General features: G+C 57.1%; 1 protein-coding gene across 6 annotated transcripts in view; it reads left to right on the top strand.

Moving 5' to 3' along the window:
- PXDN (peroxidasin) overlaps positions 1-27,889 on the top strand; it is a 60,913-nt gene that overhangs the window by 26,852 nt on the left and 6,172 nt on the right. For 4 of the 6 annotated variants that reach the window (XR_004326075.1, XR_004326074.1, XR_004326076.1 and 1 more), the window contains exons 4-19: positions 1,043-1,114; positions 4,394-4,465; positions 4,804-4,875; positions 6,937-7,106; positions 7,868-7,985; positions 9,818-9,987; positions 14,144-14,416; positions 15,490-15,606; positions 16,585-16,743; positions 16,973-17,085; positions 17,809-17,965; positions 20,215-20,323; positions 20,893-21,050; positions 22,000-23,503; positions 26,406-26,540; positions 26,810-27,018. Coding sequence is in view for 3 of the 6 variants with exons in the window: in XM_032496945.1 (XP_032352836.1) it covers positions 1,043-1,114; positions 4,394-4,465; positions 4,804-4,875; positions 6,937-7,106; positions 7,868-7,985; positions 9,818-9,987; positions 14,144-14,416; positions 15,490-15,606; positions 16,585-16,743; positions 16,973-17,085; positions 17,809-17,965; positions 20,215-20,323; positions 20,893-21,050; positions 22,000-23,503; positions 26,406-26,540; positions 26,810-27,018 (3,608 nt within the window). In the remaining 3 variants the exon portion in view is untranslated. Of the gene's footprint in view, positions 1-1,042; positions 1,115-4,393; positions 4,466-4,803; positions 4,876-6,936; positions 7,107-7,867; positions 7,986-9,817; positions 9,988-14,143; positions 14,417-15,489; positions 15,607-16,584; positions 16,744-16,972; positions 17,086-17,808; positions 17,966-20,214; positions 20,324-20,892; positions 21,051-21,999; positions 23,504-26,405; positions 26,551-26,809; positions 27,019-27,889 lie in introns of those variants that run through there. The other 2 variants (XM_032496946.1, XM_032496943.1) reach the window with 2 other exon arrangements.

Genomic DNA, 27,889 nt, shown 5'->3' with positions numbered 1-27,889 from the left:
CCTCAGTGGATTTGCACGGAGAGAAGGGGAGGCACTTGGGAGGACGGCCGCTCTGAGAGCGCAGCAGGTCGTTAGACGGGCCGCAGCGCACACTAGGGCCTCAGACGCAGGGACGCACGCCCTGGCACTGCAGTGGTGGAGAAACGCCCAGGGCGGGCATCTCTGGGTCCGAGCGCAGGATTCATCCTACTTCCAGCAGCCTTCTTGGGAGGTCGGCCGCTGCAGGGCCGTGTGATGAGGTCCAGGACCCAGCGCTCGTGCTTTTGTGGTTATGGTGGAATCGTGGTACTTTGGAGTGGAAGTCCTCGCCTGTGGTAGGTTCCTTCAGGAGCTGGCCAGCGCTTTCTGTAAAGGACGGGGCAGGACCTACCTGAGATTTTGAGGACCAAACATCTGAGCACAAAACTCACTAAACGAGTGGCCGTGGCCGTGTGCCGACAAAGCTGTGTTACGGACACTGAAGCCTGAATTTTACTGTGCCACTGAATACTGTGCTTCTCATGAAATTTTTAACCATTAAAAAATGTAAGAGCCATTCATAGCCTGTAGGCCGTGCGGAGACAGGCAGTGGGCCAGCTGCGGGGTTCTTCTGATCAGCCCTGGCTGTGTCTGTTTCAGAAGAACCAGATTCCGGCGGGTCAGTCTCTGTAACGCCTGCCCCTCAGAGGAGTCCTGGGTGTTCTGAAACCGTGTGGGTATCAGGCACAGAATCCTACATTCAGTGCGTTTCACGTGTTTGTCAGAAATGACTTTATTTCCCTCAGGGTCTGAAGCAAGTGCCTTGTCAGCCACTCGCAAGCTGAACTCCGAGACTGTGACTTTCCGGAAGACGTAGCGGTGGTCTGGCCGTCTCCGGGAGGCTTTCCTTTTGGGGGGGGGGGGCGCCTTGGCGGGAGGACCTGTGCTTCCCATGTGAGCGTCCTCTGTAGCCCAGAGCAGCCCTGGCTTGAAGGCTGTCTCCACGTGCCCACTTGACGCCACTTCCCGCCCGACGCCCGGCCTCGGGTGCGCGTGCTAACCCTCCCCGTGTTTCTTGTTTCAGCTATCTGTACAAGAATGAGATCCAGGCAATTGACAGGCAAGCGTTTAAGGGACTTGCCTCCCTAGAGCAACTGTAAGTGCCCCCCGCTCTGCAGCTCCTTGGACTTCGCCTGCCCTTGCCTCTTGTGGGGAGACGGGCTCAGCCTGCTGTTTGCACGATGCATGTCTGTGCCAAGGGGGACGTAGGGGCGTGCATGCACGTGGAAGAGCAGCAGTCAGCTAGCGATCCCGCGGTCCGCCCGATCCATCCATCCCGTGTCCGTCCACGCTTGCTGGTTCCCACCGCGCACCATGCCCTGTGCCCGGCATCCGTGGTACAGGGGGCAGCGAGCCCGAGGGACCCTGGGGCCCTGGTGTTCCCCGTTTAACGGAGACAGGCTTGCTAGCAGATCTGAGCCGGTAGCGGTCTTCTGGGGAGAAGCGTGGGGCCGCGGGGCGAGGGGCTGTTTTCATTGCGCAGGATTTCCTGTTTATGAGTCTGCACGCACGGTTTACTTCTTCATTCATGACGTCACTGTTTTGGAGAAAATAAACGTTTTCCACGCGTTTCTAGTTAGTGTTCGCCAGATGCTGTTTCTCTGGGTGCGTGTTAAGTCAGCATGTCCGTCTGAAGTAGGATGCCTGGTCAGAGGAGCTTTTTGGACTTGCTTGCATGTCGCTCACCTTCCAGGCGATGGGCGGGAGCGCGTCCCCGGAGCGCCCCGTGTCAGGCGGCCTTACCCCCGTGGATGCAGCAGCTGGTGATGCGTTCTCAGGGTTCGTTGCTTGGCCGGGCACAGAGGCCTCTCCCGAGGCCTGCAGGCGGAGCTGGGGAGGCCTCACCTGATCCAGGTGCTTCCGAAGCACACGCAGGGCTCGTGTTTCTAAATACTGTCCCTTTATTCGACCGAGAGCCGCTTTCCTGAGCCTGCTGTGCCCGGCGTGGAGCAGATTTGGGAAGCAGTTGTCTGTGAGGGTCGTGCCCTCTGCTTCAGGGAGAAGGACGTGGGGGTCCAGGTCCTCGCAGAGACACGTGGCAGCCTCTGCAGAGCACCTGGGTGGCAGGGGGAGGCGCCAGGCAGCACGTCCGCGTCCCGCAAGTCCCAGTGGAGCAGGGGCTGTGGCTGGACGCGCCGACTGGACTGCAGCTCCGTGGGGCCCGTCAGGCCTTGTAGGGGGAGGGGGTTCTTTTTTAGGAGAAAAGAGGCTAAGTCTGGAGAAACAGGAGGCAAAAGGAACAGCATTGTCGGAGCCCTGAGCAGTTTGGGGGGCAGCCGGGTCAGGGGCTCCCAGCCCAAGACCTGGGGCTGGAGGGAGGGAGGGGGCCTCTGCTGCCCAGACATGGGGGTGAAGGGATGAGGGGCCCGTCCCCCCCCCGCCAGGGGCACCGGGAGGGAGCAGGGGAGCGTTTCCTTAGGCCGGCGGGTGGATGCTGCCCCCGCCGTGTGTGGAGCACTGCGGGTCCCACCACCTCCGTCCCCCCTCCAGACTCAGCGCCAGAGGCAGGTGCTCCCAGCCAGAGGGGAGGCCGGCGGGAGGAGGGGGGCTGTGATCTCGGCCCCCGAGTCTGCCCAGCATCTCTGCCGTCCTGGGCGTTAAAGACACGCAGAGGCGTTTGCACATGCTTACTGATTATTTGTGCTAAGTCTACTCCCGTGGGGTCTCCCTAACCGGCAGGGGCGGGAGACTGGACAGGGTGGAGAGAGGCTCGTGGAGAAGGAACTTGGTGGTGGCCTGCAGCCTAGGCCGGCCGGCTGCCCTGAGTGCATCCGCAGCTCTGACTTCTGACCCAGAGACACTGACAGGCTCGGGGCTTCCAGGCACCGTGCAGAGCTGCCCCGTCCAGCAGCCTGGAGGGAGCCTCACCTGGGCTCCCTGGAAGGCAGCAGGCAGGGGGCAGGGACGGTGGACTGGGTTGGGGGCCCCTTTCCTGCCTTTGGCCTGGTTTTCTCTCTGCTGTCGGGAGGGGTAGCTGCACCCCTGGGCGTCCTCAAGGCCGCGCTCACATCTGGTCAGCCTCTTCCTAGCCGCCTGCCCTGTTGGCTGTTGGCACGTCGATTTTTAAACAGCCACTCAGAATTGGGGCTGGCGTGACCTCCCTTCATCTGCGCTCTTCCTCAACCCGCCCAGCCGGCCCGCAGCCCCCTGACATGGCTGAACGTGTCTCCACATGCAGCGTGTCTGTGTCTGGCATGGGGGCGAGTCCCCAGGGGCTGGTCCCCAGTGGCCGTTGGGGATGTGCATCCTGGGTGGTCGCTAATGAAGGTGTCCGCTTTAGTCCTCCTCTCAGGACCCCACTCAGGCAGAGAGGGCGGGGGACACAGGCCCGTCCCCACCGGGCTGGGGGAGGGGAGGGTGGGAAGCCCTGTGGCCACGTCATTGCGGGCACGCAGACTCACTGGCTGGTTCTCCCAGCGAGCTGGCCCAGGGGACCAGGGGCGGACGGGACAGGGCAAGTGCAGTCGAAGCCGGGCAACCTTGAAGTCACAGCAGTTTCGGAGTTAGCCAGGGGCTCTGGGGACAGCGAGGGGCTCTGGGGACGGCGCGGGCAGAGAGAGGGCGCGCTTGCTGGGTTGGCAGGCCTCGGCTCCTGGTGCTCGGGTCCCCACGCGCCTTGAAGGGGCAGGTGTGTGCTTGAGGGGGCGGCGAGGCTGTGGACGGAGGGGCTCGTGCAAAAGCCCCTGGTGGAAGGTGACTTGTGTGTTTTTCTCAGGGAAAAACTCACAGATTTTCAAAGTGAGAAAAGCGATATTTACGAAAATTAGAAGAAATCGCTTTTAGCAGAGATGGTCAGTTACGGAAAGTGAGGAGTTGTGCCCAGGGCGGAGGTGCAGGCTCCGGGCGGGCATGTGAGCAGGGGGCGTCTGAGGACACGCGTGGCTTCAGGGCCGGTGCAGCTCTCCTCCTGTCGTTCCGGGGGTGGCTGTCTCCCTGGGTGACAGGCACCCCGTGTCAGCTGGAGGTGTAGGTCAGGCGCTCCTGAATGTGAAAGTGAGTTAGAAGATGTGAGTGAAGGCGTCCGCATCCTGAACGCGTGCTGTCGTGGAGGCCCTGCTGACTTTTCCTGGGAAGGTCTGCCTGTGCGGGAAGTGAGCGGCCCTGGCTCCTCCCCTCTGGGTGGGAAGGAGGCCGGTCGGAGCGCGTGGCCTTTAGTTACCTGCCCAGCGGACCCATGGTCTGCACTCCGTCTCCCCACTTGCTGACTTCACCCGTTGTCCGCGTGGCGCAGGGCACCCGGGGAGTTCCCTGTTGACCTGCAGATCTGAAATGACTTAGAGAAGAAATGTGGTCAGCAGAAAGTCCGTAGACCTGTAGAAGGAAATTGAAATCATTGTAAATTGTTTCTTTTCCATCTTTTCAAAACCTTTTCCAGGTACCTGCACTTTAATCAGATAGAGACTTTGGACCCAGAGTCATTTCAACACCTGCCAAAGCTGGAGCGGCTGTAAGTTGCGTTTCCTTCCCGACCTTCCCTCTCCACCTGCAGCGCCTGGGGCCCCGGCTCTGCGTTTGCGGGGATAGCGTGAAGGTCGATCCTGCTCGCACACCCGGAGACATCTCGGTAGAAAATTCACAAGAGGGACTTGCACGTCCTCTTTATTGGGGAACACTGATAAAATAGGGGAAAATGTAGTTACGTTCCTGCACTGAGTAACGTCCTCAGATTCATTTGTGTGAAACATGCGTCACTGAGACGGTTTTAAAAGCTGGTCCGGTTAACTGCTTGGGCTCTCTTCCACACTTTTAAGGAGTACTTTAAAGAGTTGTTTTGGTTTATTACAGGTTTTTACACAACAACCGAATTACACATTTGGTTCCGGGAACATTTAATCACTTGGAATCTATGAAAAGATTGTAAGTATAATGACCTTTTATGTTGTCTTCAGCAAAGACTGACTCCTCCAGGCTGTGCGCTTACCTGACCTTTCTACTGGGTATCTTGAAGAATTTATTGCAGACTGAATATTCGTTAGGAAGGGAGTATGTACGAGGCAGAGGGGGTTAAACCACCAGAACGCAGAATGGAAACCCGGGGGACTCAGAACGCACAGCAGACCAGTGCTCTCGTGGCAAGCAAGGCTTTTTTTAAAATCAGTTTGTTTTGTTTCATTGCAGGGGAGGTAGCTAGTTTTAGTTAGTTAGTTAGTTAGTTAGTCTCTAACGGAGGTACCAGGGATTGAACCCAGGAACTCATGCATGCTGAGCAGGCTCTCTGCCACTGAGCTGTACCCTCCCCCTTAAATCGATTTTATATTCTTCAGATTAATCTTTAATTCCATGTTGCCTCTTTTACTGGTGGAAATAAAGTCAGTCTGCAAGGAATCTGTAAACTATATCCTGTACCTTTGCCTTAGGCGTGCACATAGCTGAATTCTCCTTGTTTCTAGGTCTCTCAAAATACTTTACCTCTACGCTGAGTATTTCCTTATCGTAGGACTAAGGCTCCCTGATACTGAGGGAGAAGGCCGCCTGACATCCTTTTTGTGTTCTTCCTTGAGGTCTTGAAGGCCATTGTTTGTCAGTTAGGTATTACTGAGTGTGGACAATGAAGAAGCTTAAGAGACAGAGGCTCTCATCAGCAAGCCGCAGCCCACAGCGGCCTTCTATTTATTGTTTTTTGCATTAGCAAAGTAAGACACAGGCTTCCATCACAATTTATGATTGCTTTTTGTTCTTCAGGATAAAGAAATCCCCAGCCAAACTGAAAACTGCGTTCTGGGTAGCAGATAAGATGATTGCTGCCCATTTGATAGTTGAGAGCGAGTGGTTAAAAATTGCCAGCAGCGCCCGAGATGTTCAGGGCAGCGGGGGTTACCTGAGTCTGCAAGACACTGAGAAAGTTTTCTTCTGGTTCTCGCCTCCTTTGGCCATCCCCTCAGCCCCGGGGTCTCGGTGCTGTGCGCTGGCTGCCCCCGCCTCCACTCAGTCTGTGAGACTCGGGTTTCTCCGCCTCATTGAGCCGCCCCTCGCCCCCCGCCCCAGCGGCAGGGCAGGGGGACTTCCTTCCCCATCCGCTTGGCCTGGGCAGGGCTGGCCACTGGCACGCACCTGGGCTCGCCTCTCCTCCTCTGTCTCAGGGCCCACCCTGAGCACAGAGGTCCTGTTCCTTAACGATTTATGATTGTCAGAGAGGCCATCAGGCCAGGGGAGCCAGGCGGGTGCTGGGTCCCCCACAGATTCGCTCGTCAGAGAGATGGCCATGCAGGCTGGGGGCCAGTTCTGCCTGCCACCCGCTCCGAGCCAGCGTCCCAGGGTAACGCAGGTGGGAGGTGTGCATCACAGGCCTCGATCTCCCGGGCGCTCTGGCCTGGGGTGTGAACTCGGCTCTGATCAGACGGCCCTGCCTCCACCTCCCAGGTGTGATGTGAGCGGTCACGCCCCTTTGCCAGCACGTGCCCGTCAGTCAGCCGTGTTCCTGGTCCTCCTGTTACAGAGGCTTTGCTGCAGGAACAGCCTCCTTCCCAGGGGTGGAGGGACACCCACCTGGCACCTGTGGGAACAGGGGTGTCCAGACTCACCGGGCGCTTCCCCAGGCGCTTCCGGGGTCACGCAGTCTGTGCACGCCGTGCCCTGTGGGCCGACCCTGCCTTCGGGAATGTTTAAGGCCTAAGTGGGATACTGCTGGTGACCCAGCGCCCGCCCTGAGGAGGGCTCAGGGCCAGTTTGCTGGCTTCAGATAGGGCTCCTGTCCCGTGTCTTTCAGGAAGCCTTCCTGACTCGTCCAGCTCGTGTTTGTCCATCTTTTGAACCTAAAACAGACAGTTTGATTCCTCCTTTTGGCATCTTTTATTTGTGTCACTTGGGTTTCCCCACTTCTGGGCTCCCCCTCTGCCCAGGGAGGCCCCCGGTCGGCAGGAGGGGTCTGAGCTGGTCACCACTCGTCCGTGGTCTCACCGGCCGCTGCCTCCTTCTCAGGCGCCTGGACTCCAATGCGCTGCACTGTGACTGCGAGATCCTGTGGCTGGCGGACCTGCTGAAAACCTACGCCAGGTCGGGGAACGCGCAGGCCGCAGCCACCTGCGAGTATCCACGACGCATCCAGGGGCGGTCGGTGGCAACCATCACCCCGGAAGAGCTGGACTGTGGTGAGCGAGCGCAGCGCAGGTTCCGGGAGGTAGTGCGGACCGTGCTGAGTCTGGGGGCTTTGTGATGACGGCCGCGCAGTAACAGCGATGCCGACCATGCTTTGTGCCCCAAGACGTCAGGTGGTGAGGGCACCGAACACACGTGCACACACGCACATGCACGCACGTGCACACACACTCATTTGCTCGTGTGGGTGGATGAGTACGTTGAGACCTGGAAGGGTCAGTTCTCTGAGTTTCTTAGTTAGTGAGTGACCAGTCTGCGTGGCCGTGGGGACATGGAGAGGACAGCTGCCCAGCAGGCCAGAGGTCAGGAGGGCAGCCTCTCTGCAGCCAGTGACTGGGTGGCCTTAGAGGCCGGAGCAGGGACCCCGGAACTGAGTGAGGGGCTTGGGGGTAGGGGAGCCCTCTGGCCGGCCTGACTCCCGCAGCCTGCTGCCCTCAGGCGGCTTCTGCTGAGAAGTACCGTTGTGAGTCCTTTCCTTCCCTGGACACCGTGGCCCTGGCGTGTCCTGCTCTGGGAGGCGTGCACCCACTCAGGGCGGGTGGTCGCCAGGGCTCTGGGCGGGTGGGCTCAGGTGTGAGAAAAGCTGTGTGATTCGGCTTTAAACCATCTTCTCCGTGGAGAACTGCACCGTCCTCGTGGGAATGCTTTTGGGTTGAACGGACGCAATTTTCTCTTGAACTAAAGAGATTTGCCCTGGGTTCTCGTTCACGTGACGGTTTAAGACCAAAAAGGCCTGGTTTCCTTTCTGGCGCAGAAAGACCCCGGATCACGTCAGAGCCCCAGGACGCAGATGTCACCTTGGGGAACACCGTGTTCTTCACCTGCAGAGCCGAGGGCAACCCTAAGCCCGAGATCATCTGGCTCAGGAACAAGTAAGTGGTTCAGGGCGGGAGGCCGCCGGGCGCCACCCCGACAACCCTCGTCCTCCACGAAGAGCACCAAGGAGGAGGCGTCTTTCCTGCTTTGAAAAAGCCACTGGGCTGGGGCGGCACTTCTGCTGCCTCACGGCCTCTGTGAGGTGCTCGGCCTGAGGCCCCCACGGGCTGGGTCCTGGCCGCGTGGCAGTCAGCACGTCGCGCCCCTGCCGGGCTGCGGAGCGGGAGGAAAACTGCCCCCCTGGCCCACTGTCTCTGGCGGCGGCTGTGGGGGCTGGTCCCTGGGGCTTCTCACCTGGAGGGTGGGCCCGTCCTGACAAGATGGCGTCTTCCCCATGGGGACGGTGTCTTCAAGGAGCACGTGCACTTTGCTCCTGGGCATCTGGTTTACCTCCTGAGACAACGGTCTCCCTTCCGTCCACAGTCATTTTGGTGGGGGGGGTCGGCTGGGGATGGGGTCAGACTCCTCCGGTCGTCTGAGTGGGAAGACAGTCCTGCTGGCCGCACACTTTGAACTGAGTCCTGGAGAAGCCTCAGCCTGAGACCACGTAATCACCGCCCCCTGTTTATTTGCTTGGGAACTGGCACCACTCACTCGCTAGCAGGGCCCTCCCTGTGGGTTCAGGGTTTCCACACGGCCCCAGCCGTGCTCAGTCTCGGTGGAGCGAGGAGATGGGAGCCTGAGGCCCGCTGAGCCACCGCCCCTCCGGGCCTGGGCCAGGCTCCCAGCAGAGGTGTGGCCCGGCTCCCGGGTCCGGCAGTGTTTGCAGAGAAGACAGGCAGGTGGACAGCGGGCCTGGCGGGGGGGTCTGCCGAGACGCGGTCCTGCTCGCGGGGACGTGGGGCTGGCCCTGGGCCTGGATTTGCTGTCATGCCCAGGGTGACGTCAGGCTGGGGCCAGGGCTGGGTACAGAAAACTGGAGATGCTGTCCTCAGTCTTAGGAGCTCGGGCTCTGGGACAGCTCTGAGGGGTGAGACCCACAGTCCAGAGCGGACGCTGGTGGGATTCCTTCAGGACGTGTGCACTCACAAGGCAGAGAAGCGTGAATTCTGCTCAGGCCCTTCCCACCTGCATTTATGACGAACACACTGACACTTTAAGCATCAGATTGCAGAGCCCATCACTGCAGTCAGACCCAGAGCCCAGGCCCGACGTCTGGTGCGGGGCTGTGTCCGCCTCCCCTGCCGGCATCCCCACCTCTGTGGCCTCACAGTGTCTATGGGAGACCCGTCGGCGAGTCTCACCCACGGGGCCTGAGACGACGGTTGCTTCCATCTGGACATCCCTGGGCAGGGGTCACCGGGCTGGCACAGGAGAGGAGCAGGAGGAAGGTGGCTGGGGAGCCCACAGCGTCTTGCACGCCAGGGTCTTTCCCTGCAGCACCTGGGACTCTGAGCCTCGTCCTCGGAAAGCTCTGGGACAGCGGCTGATTTGTTCTGTCGGCGTTTGTAATCTGCTTTCAGTAATTGAAGTGTTTCTACCTCATTATCTTTAATGAGTTTACCAGAAACAAGGGAAAGGATTTCCTGCGAATTTTTCCCATTACGCCCTTTTTTCCGTTTGGAATGAGGACCACCTTAAAACATTTATAGATTGAACGTGTACATGATAAGAGTAAAAATATGAGTTAACTACAGATGTAAATACCTGGACACTTTTCCCAAAAATGCTGGCTGATTCGGGCTGTTTGGAAGGAAAGCTTCCGGGAAAGTGAGGTCCGCACACCCCGCATCTCCAGGTACCTTGTGCCTCCAGGCTGGGGTCCTGGCGCCTAGACCGGACCTCCCGCAGGGGGCTGGGGTGTCCCCACCGGCTTCTGCCTTCACAGTAACGAGCTGAGCATGAAGACGGATTCCCGCCTGAACCTGCTGGGCGACGGGACCCTGATGATCCAGAACACGCGGGAGACAGACCAGGGCGTCTACCAGTGCATGGCGAAGAACGTGGCCGGGGAGGCGAAGACGCAGGAGGTGACCCTCAGGTACTTCGGCTCTCCAGGTGCGTAGAGTGTTCACCAGCCAGCTGCTCGGGGGTCCTCCCGGGACCATCCTTGCCCTGCCCACCCCCTCGGTCCCCGCTTCCACTGGTGAGAGGCAAAGGAACACCACGGGCTCCCCCCGACGCCCCTGCCGCAGGGCCGGCGGAGTCGTCCGCGACTTTCGGCCATTGCTCTGGCTCACGGTCAGCCCCCACTCCAGGACGGTCTCTCAGAGTGGACAGTGGAGGCCGGCCATGCTGTGCACAGTCCAGGCGGAGTCTCTCTCACACCTGGAGAGACGTGTGCCCCGGCCCTGGCACCTCCCACTCGCTGGCCTGAAGGGACCTGTCACTTGTTGCTCTTTGGCAATGGAGACTTTTTCGTGCTCAGGGCTTTGGTTATTTTAAAAGAAGGCAAAAATTTAGAATTTTATGCAAAATTCCCACATCTAAAATATTGGCACCTGGTCTGAAAAGACTTCGAGCCAAAGGAAACACAGCTGCAGCCTCGCACTGGCCTGAGTCCTGCCAGGTTACAAACCCCACCCTTGTCAAAGTGTTGACTCTGTGGGCTTTGGTCAGAAGAGGAGCAGGGCCTTGGAGAACGGTCCAGTGGGGAGGGCCACGCGCCCCGCGGTGCCAGAAGCAGCCCAGCGACTCTGGCCCCTCGTGGGTCAGTGGCGTCAGTCCTCCTGTTGGAGGGCCGGGCTCTGTGTCCCTTGAGCTTTGCAGTTCTGGGCGTTACAGCCCCCTCGACGGCAGTGGAAGGTTTGTGCATTTCTGCGTTTAGGTTTTTAGTACAAGATCTTTGTGTCGCTTGATACAGCTCAGCCTGCACACAGTCTGTGCGTACTGGCAAGTGAGCATTCCTGGCTGTCAGATTTCAGCTCAGAGAAGACCACGGGTCTTACACCACAGCCAAGGCAAAGCCCTTTAATCCCAGTGTCCCCGAGGGGAGCAAGGCGTCCAGCATCTTTGTAAAGTGACATTGCTGTGAACCTGCCACAGACAAGACACAGCTCCTGGTCCCAGCGGAGCTCTGCTTTGTTTGCAAGGAACAAGGAAACCCACAGAACACTGTCCAGAGTGTGCAGCGCGGAGGTGTGTGTCACAGGACATAGGGGACAGGAGAGCGTGAAGAGTGCATTTCCTTAGCAGAGCTGCTGTGTTAGCAGGTTAAATGGTTCCGAAACAGGAATATCAAAGTCTTACAGCCTGAGAGTTCCAAATCTGACGCCTTTTGATCTGACTTTTTGTTTCTCTCTCAGGAACAAGAGGCTTCTTTAGTGTGCTAGGCGAGCATGTTGCAATTCTCCCTGAAAATGCACCAGGAGGGTCTCCCAGGCCCTGAAGGGAGGGTCACTTCAGAGCGAGGGGCAGCCCCTCAGCCTGGACCAGGGGCTGCCAAACCTGGCCCACTGCCTGTTTTTCGAAGACCTTTGAACTAAGAATGTGTTTTACACTTTTACGTGATGGAAAAGCTTAAGAGTGGTATTTTAGGATACATGGTAATTATATGAAGTTCAAATTTCAGTGTCTGTTAAGTAAGTTTTATTGGACCATGATCACACTCAAAGATTTACAACCTTAAAGCCCAAAATAAATGCTCTGTGGCCCTTTACGGGAAAAGTTTGCCATCCCCGTGATTCCTATAATGATCACAGACTCAGTGTAGGTCTCCGTGAGTCACAGAGGGCTAGATGCACTTTATCTATTCTGAAGCCGTGTTATTTGGGGCCTATAAGTTTGCAATTCTTGCCTTCCTGGCAGATTAAACTTTTGATCATTGACACTTCCACCTCTATTAGCGCTTTCTGCCTTCAGAGTAATTTGGTTTAATACAGAGGCAACCAGCTTGCTTTTGATTAATGTTTGTCAGATGTACCTTTTCCACCATTTTGCTCTGAACCTTTCTATATTAATAGATTTGGGATGTTATAAATAGCATAGACCTAGATTTTTAAAAACAATCAATCAGACTGACTTTTAAAATAAGCCCATTTATATTTATTATAGTCAGCAATATATTTAGATTTATAAATTTTCCCTCTTATTTTGGACTAATTATCCAACCTTTTCTGTGTTTTTTGCCTTATTTTGAAACACTTCTTTTCGCCTTTTATTTTCTACTTCTAGTTTGGAAGTTAGAGACCCTATTTCTTTTTTTTAAGCGGTTGTCCTAGGGAATTTCAAGAGCATTCTTACATCATCGAAGTCTGCAGTTACTGTCTCTACATTTGTCTCAAGCACAGTCACTTACCTTAGTTTATAGGCTGAGTTCTGTTTTTAACATATAAAAGAACATTATTTTGTGCTGATGTTCCTCTGTCTGTGCCTATGTGCTGTCACTTCCAGGTCTCCTCATTTCTTCCTGCGTCTCAGCTCTTCTCCTGGGGTCACCTCCCTTCTGCCTGACGTGGGGTGAATAGACAGCAGACCTACATGAGGATGCACTTTGGCTGATAAAGCTTAATATGACGTTTATTTTTCCTTCTGCCCAGCCCAGTCCCCGGGGTGGGGTGGGGGGGAAGCACTGACTTTCTCTCCAGCTCGTTCTCATGCTGATGGCAGATGCGCTGGGGGCGGACCGTCCTGGAGTTTTCTGTCTGACTCATCTTGGAAAGCCCTCACTTTTCCGTCTCCTGAGGCTTTTAGACACCACGTTTACAATCGCAGGGCCCAGGGGTGCCTTCAAGACGGGCTTTGACTTTGGTGTTCTTGTCCCTGTGGGCAGCTCTCCAGTCTCTAGCTTGCCTTTCTCACAGGTGCTGATGTTAAATGTCATTCCTGCATTTTCTGCGATCTCCTGTTACTTCGGCATGTGACGAATGGGGCTTAAGCATTAACAAATAGGCAAAGATGTAAAGACGTCTCTTTCCTGACTCCTCGCCTCGTCCACGGAATTCCCACTCCATCCCACCTCCTCAAATTACTCATCTTTCTGGAAAATACTGTCAGTGCCTGCAAGGGAAGAGGCAGCTCATGTCAGCCCTCGAGGGGCTTTCTTACCCTTTTCTTTTTAATGATCGGCTGCACAGTGTCATTACCCAGGTGACACACCTGTTCAGCTACTTCCCTTTGCAGTACGTTAAGTCTTTTCCAGATCTTTTGCTGTCATAGGTCCGAACCCCTTTATATGAAACCCCTTGGGCCAGATGTTGTTTGACATTCAGAAATTTGGGGATTTTTTTTAGAAGTGCACACAGAGCATAATCTGTTTACTGACTTGTGCTGTCACAGAACCTTGGGTGATACCCAGTAATCAGTACATAAACTACAGCAAACTGTATGGACACTCATGGCAAGTGGGTAAGTGAAGACTGGGTAGTCGTACGCTAGGGACGTCAAGGTACCGAACAAAGAAGTTATGAAAAAATACTTTATTTTTGGAGCTTCTTGAGTTGGAAAATTGTGGATAAGGATGTCAGCCTGAGTTAAAAATGCAGTAATAAAAAAAGCCCCTCTTTTGTACTTATATTGTTGTACAATCTTGTAAAATTATGCGTAGGGTAAATTCCTAGTAGAGTAATTTCTGAGTAAAAGGGTGAATGAATTTTTAGTTTAATTTATGTGTCCCCGTTACTGTCCAGGTGGACCGTGGCACTTTGTGCTGCCGATGTGTGATGCATGAAAGTTCCGTTTTTGTACAAACTCAACTCACAAGCCCAATAATAAGTGTATGGGTTTTTTTTCCCTCTGGATTTAGAGTTGAAAAATATTTTTCAGTATAATATTAATTTGCATTTTTTTCTATAGGGAAATTTGTTATTTCTATATGTTCTAAATACCCTTCAAAAACAATGTTTTATAACCAGTAACAGCTAGCTGCAAGGTTTATTATAAAACTGACAGAATGCACGCAGAATAAACAGAAGTGTGACTTCTCCACAGAGCTCAGTCCACTTTTAAAGAAGAAACCGGCTCTGGCCGGTCAGTCAGAGCCGCTGATGGTCAGTTGACCCCAGGCAGTGGCCCATATTTACTGTGTTATTCTGCAATTTATTTTTCACGTTTCTTTAAAAAGGAAAGCAGACAAAGTGTGCAACTGAATTGCATTTGTGTTACTTACGTTAGAGGTCCCTGGGTAGGGACGCAGCATGAAAACAGAAAAACCTAAGCAGAAGCCGTTTGCTAACCCGGAGGGTGTTAACTGAGAATCTGTGTTTCCTTGTGACAGCCCGCCCCACTTTTGTAATCCAGCCCCAGAACACGGAGGTGTTGGTCGGGGAGAGCGTCACCCTGGAGTGCAGCGCCACGGGCCACCCTCCGCCGCGGATCACCTGGACGAGGGGCGACCGGACGCCCGTGCCCGCGGACCCCCGGGTGAGCGTCACCCCATCTGGCGGCCTCTACATCCAGAAGGTGGAGCAGGAGGACAGCGGGGAATACACCTGCTTCGCGTCCAACACGGTGGACAGCATCCACGCCACCGCCTTCATCATCGTCCAGGGTGAGGAGCCGGCCACGCGGAGACCCTCCCTCCCCGCGCGCCCGCCGCACGCCCCGGGCGCCCCAGCAGCCCCCCCAGGGCTCCATCCTGGTCCCCCTCCTGGGACCCCTTGATCTTGTCCATCACATCTGACCTTCTCTGCGCAACTCGGCTTTAAATTTAGTTTCCAAATGGAGGCTTGAGGAGGTCGGGGGGGGGTTGTTTTTGGCTGTGTTCCCGACGTGAATGCGGGTGTGCACACGGCCTTCGTGTGTGTAAGAATTAGTCAGTCTTGCACTCCTCGTGGAGTTTCCCGAGGATCGGTTTTTGGACATTGGGTGCTGAGAGTACGTGTGGTTTTAAGACTTACTTATGCTGTGTATTGCCAAGTTTCTTGACTTTATAATGAGTTTGTTAGTTTTTAAATAAATTGTGGAGCGGGTCATCGGTTGGGAAGCGCTAAGACAACACAGAAGTGCAAGAAGCAGAGCAATCCGTTCTGTCCCTCCGCCTCTCGCCCCACCAGCTTCTTCTGCCTCCACCGGCAGCCACGCCACTCACAACCTGTCCTTACTTCACCCTCCGGCTCCTCCTTTGCACGTGACGATCATGTCCTTTGGTTTTGGCCTTTTTTGGCTGTGGTTGTAGCTCTTATCAAAATGGAGTTGTACTGGCTGTGTTATTCTGCAATTTATTTTTCACCTAATAATCATAAAGTAATGCTGTCACTATTCACTAGGTGACATTTCTAACCATTTGCAAATACTAAGTTCGGCTGAGGAGTCGGATGAATCCCTTTAAGTCAGGCCCTTCTGCAAACCGACGTAGGTGGCTGTCCGTGTTCGCTGCACTGTGGCCCCGGCGTTGCAGGGCAGGCCTCCTGCAGGGTCTCTGTGTGCGGCCGAGAAGCACCCCGCGTTCCCTCTTCTCCTGCCTCACCCTTCCTGCTCGGACACTTCGCCCCCATCGGGGACCTGGGGGACCATCCTCTTCCTCGCTGAGAGCAGTGTGCCTCCTGCCAGCTAAGGAGGGTAGCATTTTCACCCAAAGCTGTTGTCTAAACACCCCCTTCCCAATATCTTTCCTCCCGGAAGCTCTTCCTCAGTTCACCGTGACGCCTCAGGACCGAGCTGTCACCGAGGGTCAGACAGTTGACTTCCACTGTGAGGCCAAGGGCTACCCTCAGCCAGTCATCGCCTGGACGAAAGGAGGTGAGACAGTGACCAGAACAGCCCCCGCCCCCCTCCCTCAGGATGCAGACCCCGAGGCCAGGCTGTCGATGGCTGAACCTGATGGGACCCTCCCTGTCCCATCCCGGCGCCACCACCCGCGGGACACTGAGGGTCTGTCCTTCCTGAGGGGTCAGGGTGCCAGGCCCGTCTCCTCCCAAGTCGTCTGTCCTGCCTTCAGGGTGCACTTCCTAGAACCCTGAATGAGATTTAATAACGTGCAGGAGAGAAACTTCTGGACTGGTAGCAGAATATATAAATATATATATATAGATAAAATATATATTTATATTTTTTTTCTCCCTTAACTTTCACTCTCACTTGAATTCTCAGCGTTTTCTTGCTGTTTCTCCAGGAGGTGCTGTGACTTGATCACATTAATTCCCTGGGTGTGGCCCCCGCCCCTTTTCTCCAGCTGCCAAACCGCTGGGCTCATAATTTGATGAAGGTTCAGACCGTGTTCCCTGGGGACTGACAGTAGCCTGGCCAGGGAAGCTGGGGAGAGGCCGATGCTGATGCTCGTGGACCCTCAGGGTCTGTCCCAGAACGGAACGCGACTCCAGCCCCAGACCAGAGGGCAGCCCTGTCCCTTCCTCCACCGAGGGGCCCTTCCAGGAACCCTCACAGCCCTCTAGACGAGCTCCAAACTCCAGGAACTCCCTGTTTTCAGAGGAGAGGTCATCCTTGCTGGGGGTGCCACTTGTCTGTAAATAGTGCCCCCTCCAGCCCTCTGCCCCTCTCCGCCCAGTGTGGGACCAGCCTGTCCCAGGTCCCCTGAGCGTGTGCTGACGCTGCCTGAGCCCCCTGCCATCCGGGCTCCTGCCTCATTAGCACTCACCCCCTTCACGGAGCGTCCAGGGACAGGACCCTGAGCTCCTTACCCCTGAGCTGCCCCAGACAGAGCTCTGCCCGACACCATGATCCTGTCCCCCGTGTCACTGACTGCACCCCCGCCCACAGGGAGCCAGCTGTCGGTGGACCGGCGGCACCTGGTTCTGTCCTCGGGAACGCTCAGGATCTCGGGCGTTGCCCTGCACGACCAGGGCCAGTACGAGTGCCAGGCCGTCAACATCATCGGCTCCCAGAGGGTCACGGCGCACCTGACGGTCCAGCCCCGAGGTAGGCGGGGGTCCTGCAGGTGGTGCAGAGTGGGTAGGGGGGCGGCTTCCTGCTCCTTCACTCCTGCAGCCTCAGCTTCAGCAGGGGAGGCTGGCGGGGGCCCTCAGTGCCCTGACTGAGGCGGGGCCCGCGCTCTCTGGGAGCCTGGGGACAAAGCACGAGTCCTCTGGGCTCTCCAGGCGACACTGGGGACAGGACCATGGTGCCAGCTGTGTGCCTTGCCTTCCAGTCACCCCCGTGTTCACCAGCATCCCCAGTGACATGACGGTGGAGGTGGGCAGCAGCGTGCAGCTCCCGTGCAGCTCCCAGGGGGAGCCTGAGCCCGCCATCACCTGGAACAAGGTAACGGCCGCGGGCGTGCGGCTGGTGGGTCAGCTGCGCCCTGGCTGCTTCCCCAGACCTCCTGTAGCGGAAGAGCATCCGAGTTGTCAGCAGGAGGGAAACGATTCTGTGGTGTCCTTACTCATAAAAGGAAAACGAAACAAACCCAGAACATTCTCCTTTCCACGTCTTTCTTGGCGACAAAAGCAAAGAAAACCCTCTTATTAAATCCTTGGCCCTGTAATCACCAGAGAAGATTTTTTGTTTCATGTCTCTGTGTTGTTTTTATGAAGCCCAGTGGAGAAACGGGTAAGCGTTTAATCACAGACAAGAGCTTTGACGTGAAACGTCCAGGAGCACAGAGGTTCCCGGGAAGGAAGCCGTCGGCCTGGCCTCTCTGGCCTCCTCTCTCGGGCTGGGGCGTCGTCTGCCTCACCGTCTGTGTCCCAGGCGTCCTGGCCTCTCCCCCACGGGCGCCCCAGCTTTCTGCCTTCCTCGTCCCATGTGTGTGCCTTTTGTGCCCCCTCCCCGGGGAAGACCCTATAAAATCCCACAGAGCAGGGTCAGTGTCTTAATGTTTTCTGGGTGCAAACATGTAAGAATCCTTTCTGGCGTTGGGTGGGTCTGAGCCCAGCCGCTGCGAGTGTCCATCGTGAGGTCCTGATAAACGGGGCCCCACTCCCGGGCCAGCGCCTTTGCCCCTTAATCTCATCTCCACTCTGACTGCCTTTTATTTTGCTCCAGGATGGGGTTCAGGTGACGGAAAGTGGGAAGTTTCACATCAGCCCCGAGGGATTCCTGACCATCCACGACATGGGGCCTGCGGACTCTGGCCGCTACGAGTGTGTGGCCCGGAACGCGATCGGGCAGGCCTCTGTCAGCGTGGTGCTGAGCGTGAACGGTGAGACCGGGCCCAGGCCGCCCTGCGGGGTGCGGGCTGTGGGCTGCGGCTGCAGAGTAGAGTGTGGGCCCCCGGGGCCAGCGGGTTAGGAGTTCGGGGTTGTCCTAGAACTGCGGGGAGGGTGGGGGGGCGGGGCTGCGGGGAGGGTGGAGGGGCGGAGCTGCCCTTCGTCCACTGCTCTGGGCTCTGCAGCCACTGTGCTCCGGCACTGGGAGCAGCTGTCTTCGACCTGCGTTTCATGGTTGGTTTAGCGGTCATCCAGAGCCCTTTAGATCCACAACAGGCAGTCGACAGTCACCATTTTGCAGAACCACAGGTGCGGTTACTGTGATGAAGGAGGCTCGGCCCTTCACCCTGCTTTCTCTCTGCTCTGGGTGTGTGTGGCCTTGTGCAGTCCTGGGTGTGCTTAGTCCTCAGTATAAACACCCCAATCACCACGGACCCCTCCCTTCCCTGGGTCTGGTCGGTGCCCTAGAGCCAAGCAGATGCCAGCTGTCCACCAGGCCTGCATCGCTCAGCCAGAGCGTCCAGCCGGGCCCGCCGTCTGGTCTGTCCATGGTCACCTCCGCCTTCCTAGAACAGAAATCCCTGACGCCGCCCTGAGTGTTCCAGGGCCATCGGCCTCGCAGAGCCTCCTGCCCCGCCCCCAGCCTGCATTCCGTCTCCCGCCCTCTGTGCCCCACGGTCAGGCGTGCCCCTCGGCGCAGAAAGCTGGCCCCCAGGGGGAGCCCCACACCCACACCCCAGCTCTTGCCCGCTCCAGGGACGCCGGAGCACCGACACTCTGCCTTCTCCACTTGAACACACCCAATCTGCCTTCTCCTCAGGCAGCAAGCGCCCAGACAGGACGCTGTGCAACTAGTTTATACGCCGACCCCCACCCCCGTGTGGGCACCTTGACCTGTGGGCACCCGCAGGCGACAACAGTAAAGGAAAAATGAAGCCCTTCGAGGCTTTTTTTTTAAGAAAAAATTTTGAGTGACCTAATTTTCCCATTATATTAGAGTGTGAAGTGAATACAACTTAAATCAGTGAATCCTTTGACTTAAAAACAGTGTGTCTTTTCCAATTAATATTTATTTTTATACTTGAAAATAACATTAAACATGAGTCAGTTATATAGGGAATTTAAATATAATTTCCCACCCATAACCCTGCTCCCAAGAAAGAACCACCTGAACATTTGAGTGAATTTCCTTCACCTTTTTTTGAAAGGTGCATAGAGAAGTGTTTTTGAATTATTATTCTGTGCTTGGAGAAAAACAAATTCAATTTAAATTGTTGGTAGTAATGAAATACTAGGGTGATAAAATTATGTAAGATTGTCTTCATTGGTCTAACACTTGGCATGAAAATATTAGGTTCTAAAACTTAGTAAATTCAGGCTCTGTCTGAGATCAGAGTCGGGAGGCAGTACCTTCCAGGCAGGAGGGAGGGTCTCCTGGGACCAGTGAAGGCAACCATTCAGTAAAGGTATTTTCTGTAGAAAGGTTGAGCATTTTGAGAGAAAAAATACCACTGGGTTTATTAAAATGCATGTTACTGGGGACCTGGCATGAGGCTTTTCAAAAGACAAAGGTCAGAGATTGATTGGAGCAAACTTACTTTATTTAGCAAACTCTAAAGCTAGAAAAATGTCAATATTAAGTGAAGAAGAAATGAAAAGAGGGAAGCAGAAAGGAAGCAGGCTTAGCCACGTGCGAGGACATGTGTGCAGTGTGTACGGTCACGTGCGTGTGCACATGTGCGTATGTGGCTGTGTCACGTGTGTGCACTCGTGCACACTCTAGGTGTGACGTCTGATCGTCCCTGAGGGCAGGGTGTTGGGGGAGCAGCGTCTTGGAGGGTGAGCAAGTTGAGATCCGGGCGTCCAGGGGAGGTTCGGCTTTGATAGGAAACACACAGAACCCACCGGCGTTCAGCCGTCACACTCTCCGCCCAGCACGGCACAGGCGGGGCCTGCGTTAGGGATGCTCTGGTGGAAGGTCCTCAGTGTTTCACGTTACGGCTGCTCTTTGCTTTTATCATCACATGATTGTAAAAGTCAAAAATGCCTGTCACTTTCATACCGTTTGAAAACATCTTCTGTGGGATTTGTGATGCAGTCAGCAATTTAAGTTTGGTGTGAAAGTTAGGAGTAACCTTTGGAGGGAAGTCTGCCCGTGTCTGAGTGATGTGGTGTCTAGACACGGCTTTTGGGCTCATTTGTGTGTGGTTTTTCTGGTAATGTGTGACCTCACTCTTTCCAGTTCCCGATGTCAGTCGGAACGGGGACCCGTTTGTAGCCACGTCCATCGTGGAAGCGATCGCAACCGTGGACAGAGCCATAAACTCCACGCGGACACACCTGTTTGACAGGTGCGTGCAGGAGCAGACGGAGACTCAGGGTCTGGGGTCAAAGAGCGCATGTGATTCTAGGAGGCAGAGTTTTGACCTGTCTTTTCATCTGAAGAAAAACTTTTCCTTTAAAAATCATAAACCATGTTAGCAACGACTTTCTGGGGTCAAGATAACAGAAGGATGTGTACTTTCCCAGTAGAGGCTGGACGGTGATTCACAAATACGACATTTTAAAAAATGTCGACTCATTCTTCTGGCTCGTCACTAACTTGGCCCAAACAAAATATTTCATAAGCTGTCAGTGCATGTGTTCACGTTGGCGATTCCAAAGTGTTTTTTCTGCCTCTGAATTGAAATAGAATAAGGATGTTTCTTCTGCTGTCATTAATTACTTGTTTTTAGTGTTTTTTGGTTTTGTCCGTTTGTTCTGTTGCCTCCCACTTGCGGTAAGGAAGACACCGTGTCGCACGTCTGCAGAAATGCGGCCACAGAGATTTTTAACAGCAATGATTCTCTTTTTGGATGCGGGGACTTTTGCTCCCGGTAATTTGTTCTGTTCCTCCCTTTTTGCCCCAAACGCCCGCTAGCCGCCCTCGCTCCCCGAACGACCTGCTGGCCCTGTTCCGGTACCCGAGGGACCCCTACACCGTGGAGCAGGCACGCGCCGGAGAGATATTCGAGCGGACGTTGCAGCTGATTCAGGAGCACGTGCAGCATGGCCTGATGGTTGACCTGAACGGAACAAGTCAGTGCCCCATCCCCCATCTCCCCAGCCAGGCGTCTGCACCTGTGGTGGGCACTCCCTGGGACGAGGGCCAGCATTCCTGGCCCGGTGTGTGTGATGGTCGTTGTGACTGTGTGGGTTGCGTTGAGCTGGGACAGTCCTGTGGTCCTCACTGGGTCTGATGGGAGGCCCACTTGGTGATGAGGTGAGCTCAGCACAGGGGGCCGTGTGCCGTCCTGGCCCTCAGGCTGACCGTCGGGCCGTGGACAGAGGAGGGTCCATGCGATGCCATGGGATGCAGGTTGCGGCTGTTGGAAAGCTGTTTCTGGAGCTCCAGCAGGTGCTGTGCTGGTGGCAGGGGTGACGGCCCCTCCTCTGTCCCTGGCCCAGGCTGCCTGAGCCTCTGCCAGGCCTTGGGGCGCAGTGCCCAGGTGGGGTCTGGAGGAGGTCTCTTGCTTGCTGGCTCCTCTACTGCTCAGGATCGAGCAGCTGTGAGACTCCAGAGGGCGACTGTGAACAGAGCAGGTGCCTGGTGTCGCTGTTCCGTCCGGGCAAGTGGGGCTGCTGGGCATCTAACTCCCCCGAGGTCCCTCCCAACAGAGCTCTTTCCTTGGGGGAGCCGCCCGCTCTGGTGTCCCTGGGGGTCCCTCCCTCACCTGGGCAGTTTCACCGCCAGCTCTTTATTGCTGCTTTTAAGTTGAAGTGTGGCTGATTTACCATGTTGCATGCATTTCTGGTGTATGGCTGTGATTCAGTTACAGTGTGGAGCTCTCTGGGGCCCTGGGGCCAGGCCCAGGAGAGCTTGGAACAAGGAGCAGGTGCTGGTGTGTCAGGCCTGCCCAGCCCTCCTGCTGGCACCTGGGCACTCGGCTGCAAGACTCCTGGGTCTGGCGGGCTCGGCCGGGAGGGATGAGGGATGGGACGGTGCTGGTCCCCACCTGACAGCCCTGCTCTCCTGCTCTCTGCTCAGGTTACCACTACAACGACCTAGTGTCCCCACAGTACCTGAGCCTGATCGCCAACCTCTCTGGCTGCACGGCGCACCGGCGCGTCAACAACTGCTCGGACATGTGCTTCCACCAGAAGTACCGGACCCACGACGGCACCTGCAACAACCTGCAGCACCCCATGTGGGGCGCCTCGCTGACTGCCTTCGAGCGCCTGCTCAAGGCCGTGTACGAGAACGGCTTCAACACGCCACGGGGCATCGACCCTGGCCGGCGGTACCACGGCCACCCGCTGCCTATGCCCCGCCTGGTGTCCACAGCCCTCATAGGCTCGGAGGCCGTCACCCCGGACGAGCAGTTCACCCACATGCTGATGCAGTGGGGCCAGTTCCTGGACCACGACCTGGACTCCACGGTGGTGGCCCTGAGCCAGGCCCGCTTCTCGGACGGCCAGCACTGCAGCTCTGCCTGCAGCAACGACCCGCCCTGCTTCTCGGTGGCCATCCCACCCAACGACCCGCGGGCGCGGAGCGGGGCGCGCTGCATGTTCTTCGTGCGCTCCAGCCCCGTGTGCGGCAGCGGCATGACGTCCCTGCTTATGAACTCCGTGTACCCCCGCGAGCAGATCAACCAGCTCACCTCCTACATCGACGCGTCCAACGTCTACGGCAGCTCAGAGCACGAGGCCCGCGCCATCCGGGACCTGGCCAGCCAGCGGGGACTGCTGCGCCAGGGCATCGTGCAGCGCTCAGGCAAGCCGCTGCTGCCCTTCGCGGCCGGGCCGCCCACCGAGTGCATGCGGGACGAGAACGAGAGCCCCATCCCCTGCTTCCTGGCCGGCGACCACCGCGCCAACGAGCAGCTGGGGCTCACCAGCATGCACACGCTCTGGTTCCGCGAGCACAACCGCGTGGCCACCGAGCTGCTGGCGCTGAACCCGCATTGGGATGGCGACACCATCTACCACGAGGCCCGGAAGGTGGTGGGGGCGCAGGTGCAGCACATCACCTACCAGCACTGGCTGCCCAAGGTGCTGGGCGAGGTGGGCATGAAGATGCTGGGTGAGTACCGCGGCTACGACCCGGGCGTCAACGCCGGCATCTTCAACGCCTTCGCCACTGCCGCCTTCAGGTTCGGCCACACGCTGGTCAACCCGGTGCTGCAGCGGCTGGACGAGCACTTCCAGCCCACGGTGCACGGCCACGTGCCCCTGCACAAGGCCTTCTTCTCCCCCTTCCGCATCGTCAGCGAGGGCGGCATCGACCCGCTGCTCCGCGGCCTGTTCGGCGTGGCCGGGAAGATGCGCGTGCCGTCGCAGCCGCTGAACACCGAGCTCACGGAGCGGCTCTTCTCCATGGCGCACACGGTGGCACTGGACCTGGCTGCCATCAACATCCAGCGGGGCCGGGACCACGGCATCCCGCCCTACCACGACTACCGCGTCTACTGCAACCTGTCGTCTGCCCACACCTTCGAGGACCTGAAGAACGAGATCAAGAACCCTGAGATCCGGGAGAAGCTGAGGCGGTGGGTGCGGGGCCTGGGGGGCGGGGCGGGGGTTGGGGGCAGAGAAGTGGAGGCGGGGCGGGAGGGCGTGGGCGGCAGAGATAGAGGCAGGGCCAGGGTTGGGCGGTGGAGAGGTGGGGGCGGGGGGTGGGGCAGAGAGCTGGGGGCGGGGCTGGGGGCGGGGTGGGGGTTGGGAGCAGAGAGGTGGGCGCGGGGCGGGGTGGGGGAAGATGGGCGGCGGAGAGGTGGGGGCTGAGCCCGGGCGGGGGGGGCGGGGCAGGGGGCAGGGATGGGTTGGGGGCGGCAGAGAGCGGAGGCCCCGGGCTGGGCGTCTGTTGGCTGCTGGTTCCCGTCCCCGGATTGGAGTCTGGAGGGGAGGAGTCAGGAGCGGAGGAGTTTGTGGAGACTGGGAAGGGGCCGCCCGCAGCTAGGAGACCACAGCCACGCCCCCAATGAGCGTGAGGATATGAGGGGCTTGTCTGCAGGGCCTGGCTGGGAAGTGGGGAGGGGAAGGGAGGGATCAACTGGGAACAGCGTCAGGACTGAGCCTGGGTCTGTCTGGGGCTTCGGGAGGAGGTTCTGCTGTGGCCGCAGGAGCCCGGGCGCCAGAGCGCCTGCAGGCAGGGCTAGTGGGTCACCGGCGGGGAGTCCGGAAGCCTCTCCCTGAACTAGCTGTCACCCAGACCTGGCCGGTCACCGCGCCCTCTGGGCTCCTGCCGCACAGGCAGCGGCTTCGGTCATTCCTGGGAGGGACCTCACTGGGCGGGGGTGGAAGTGTGAGGTCGCCACCCTGTGGGTCAGGGCCCCTTCCTCTCGTGGACAGAGCGGAGGCTACGCTTGGTCCCGTCAGAGGACGAGGGGCCGAGACCTGGTCGCAGGGGGCTTCCCGCCAACAGCAGCCTGCCGGGCCCTTGGCTCTCACATTGCTAACTAGACCTCGGGGCCTCCGGGGACTCACGCCCGCTCTCCTTGTGTTGGGTCCGCCCTTCCTCCTGAAGTCCCTTCTCCCGTTGTTTATCCGAGGTTCTTAGGGAACCTTTAACCACTCGTTACTCTTTCCAGAATGACCCCTCGTGGTCCTTGGACGGAGGAGTTAGGTCCACAGGTCATTGTGCATTTACAGCGTGTGCTTTCACGTTTGAAAGAGTTGTTTTAGAGAGAAAAACCCTCTTGGGAAGACTCACTCGGGGTCCTTTCCGGGCTCTCCGGGTCGCGGAAGGGTGCCTCGCCCGTTCCTAGTTGTGCACTTAGCCCTGCAGCTGAGGCGTGTTCCCCTGGGACCCGCCTGTGCCTGTGGAGAAAATGATTTTTTTTTCATAGTTTGTTGCAGGTTGTGAGTAAGTGAACTTAGTGCTCTGGGAAGTTTACTATGTTCCAGCGTTCCTTTGAATCACAGTGTTAGGTTGCTGGGTGCATAAACACACCCTCCAGCAGGACGGGGACCTTGTGCCGCCGTGATGCTCAGCCAGGGACTGTGAACTGTCTGCATGTTTTGTGCTTAAGTACCCTCCGAGGTTCTCATCCAGATGGATGCAATTACTTTCCTGGCATTTCTCTCCTTTGCCCAACTTATTTCAAAACAGTTTAAAGAACCCTCTGTCTAGCTTAGCACTACTAGCAGGTCAAGGGTCCCTGGGGGGACGTCAGGGAGACACACCCACAGGAGAACCACGTGTTTGCTGTCTTCCGCGTCAGCCCTGGCTTGCAGGCTGGGAACGAGAGCAGGTGCCAGGAAGAGTGAGGACACAGGGCAGTGAGTTTGAGACGTCATCCCCTGGGAAGCTGTAGGGAGCCCAGGGCTTTGAACCGGGGATCTGGGAATCACATGGTCTGCCTGTTTCTGTGGCGCCCGGTCAGGTCTTCTCATTTCTGGGAGCACAGTGAGGGGCTAGGGCCCATGCCTGCCTTTGTCCAGGGTCTGCACCCCCAGCGTGGGCGTGGGCGGCCCGCCCCTGTTGGCGGGTCACTCTGGGTGGGGCAGACGGAGGGAACCCTGCCTGGGAACGAGTTGTTTCCATTGGGAAAAGCCCCTCAGGCAGAGACCACACTGGCCAGGCTCTTACCAATTGTATTTCCATCCAAACTAAAGTTCAGTGTCACCGTTCTTGACCTTGGAGAACGAGGGCAGCGGCTCCGTGGGAGGAGCACCCCCGTCCAACACCACCGCGCACCCTGCTCCTGAGCTGAGGGGCTGCAGACGGGCCCTGCACCACCTTATCCGCTGCCCCGTCCCTCATCCAGGGGGTGGGGAAGGCGCCTCCGTTGTAGGACGCACTTGAAAGATCGATTTGAGCTTCATTTGAGCAGCATTGAAACTGGCCACCGGCTGCTGTCTGGCAGGTGTCGGAGGACAGCACTGAGAGCTTGGATAAGAGTGTGATAGGGTCAGCTTTTTGCTTGTTCATGTATTTTTAAGGAATTAGAAAATTTTGATGAAAAGTTTGTTTTTGAACATTTAAGCACTCCTGTCTTAGTCTTTTGTTCTATTTCCACTTAGTAAGAAGTGTCTTCAGAGCTGATGTATTTTCAGTATGCGGCAGAACCCCAGTAATCTTTGCGAAGTGTGTCTTTAGCTTATATCGCTTGTAAAAGAAGATTGGACAGGTGTGTGTTAAGATGTCAAGGTGTCTCTGAATGGTCAGGAAAGGCGTGGCTTTAATTTCCTTGCTTTCTGGACTGCTCTAAACTGCACAGTAAATGTATCTGTGTGTCTGTTTTCTGCGTGTATATAAGCAGAAAGTAGGACGTTTCTTTAAAAGATAACGGGTAGGTAGGTGCTTTAAAGAAAGAGCAGTGAGTTGGACGTGTTATGTGAAGGTCCGAATAATGACGGAGAAAACGAACCCTTGTCCTCGTCTCTGGGGGGCTCTCCTGCCAGCTCCAGCTCCGCCCAGTGAACCGAAGGCCCTGCTGGGTTTTGCAGGCTGTATGGCTCCCCGCTCAACGTCGACCTGTTCCCGGCCCTCGTGGTGGAGGACCTGGTGCCCGGCAGCCGCCTGGGGCCCACCCTCATGTGTCTGCTGAGTTCGCAGTTCAAGCGCTTACGCGACGGGGACAGGTAAAGGCAGGTGCGCCTGCCACCGGGTCACTCGGCGGGTGGCCACATGCCGGCAGTGTTTCTGGAAAGTGGCCTGAGCGGGCTTTCAGGGGGCTCGCCCTCTGCAGCTTTAGTCCGGACCTCCTGGTCTGTGTTTTCTGAGTGGGGCTTAGAGCAACGTGTGCGTCCACCGCTACGTGACCCCTAAGTGCGCCACTGCGATCTGCACCGTTGGTGGGGCTTTCGAGTCCCGTGCGCGCTCTGAGCTCGCTCTCGCCCTGGGGACGCAGGCTGTGGTACGAGAACCCGGGGGTGTTCACCCCGGCCCAGCTCACGCAGATCAAGCAGACGTCGCTGGCCCGGATCCTTTGTGACAACTCAGACAACATCACGCGTGTGCAGCGGGACGTGTTCCAGGTGGCGGAGTTCCCGCACGGGTACAGCAGCTGTGACGAGATCCCCAGGGTGGACCTGCGCGTGTGGCAGGACTGCTGTGAGGGTGAGCGTCCCTGGGCCGGGCCCAGCGCCCTCGCACTGATGGCGTGGGTACAAGTGCAGACGGGAATGGGCTCGGCAGGGCAGGCGGGCTGGAGGGCGCTTGTTAAACCACGGTGAGTCCGCACGGAGCCTGAGACAAAGTATGAGTGTGAGGGATCTGGGATGCCCAGGGACTGGAGTCAGTATGACAACTAAAATACCAAGTAAAAGACAGAACACGAGGCTTTCATGGCGTTTGCCCGTAGTTTCTTTCCCAGTTGGGCGGCCTGTGTATCTGTGCCCCACAGACGAGAGATAAGCGAGAAACACAGCCACAGAGCATCAGACCAGCTGTGACTTAGAAGTGTGTGCGGTCTGTTCTGCGTCCGCAGTCACTCGTGCAGCCGGAGAAGCGTGCTGTAAAACCCCTTCTGGGGAGGTGAGGGGTGACGGGACGTTCCTGTGGGAGGTGGCCTTGAGCTCCAGAGCCTGGAGGCCCTGGGAAGTGGTGGGGCGGCCAGTCCTGCGGCTTCGGGTGGTTTCTGGACACACCGTTCAGGCCGCCCGTGGGGCTGCTGTCCCCACATTGTGGCTCCTTCTCGACATTCCGAAATCCCGCCCGTGGTTAACCTCGGCTTCGTGTTCTGATTTGAACATGGTTTTGGTTTTATTCAAACTATGATCAGAGACCCAGGAAACATTCAATCTGGGGGACATTTAGGATGCATCCCGCGTAACCCTGCTCTTCTGTGGTGAGGGAACCGAGGCCACCAGCATGGGGAGACCCGCATGGGCCATGTCCAAGCTGGGCGCCATGGGCGAGGGGGGCCTGGGCCCTGGACCCCCGCCTTTGCCCCGCAGGCCGGTGGCCACCAAGTGTGGGAACCAGAGTT

Source organism: Camelus ferus, chromosome 15 (assembly GCF_009834535.1).
Source record: "Camelus ferus isolate YT-003-E chromosome 15, BCGSAC_Cfer_1.0, whole genome shotgun sequence".
In the NCBI taxonomy this organism is placed as follows: domain Eukaryota; kingdom Metazoa; phylum Chordata; class Mammalia; order Artiodactyla; family Camelidae; genus Camelus; species Camelus ferus.
Note: the sequence above shows the minus strand (reverse complement) of the source record. Positions and strands in the feature narration are given on the sequence as shown.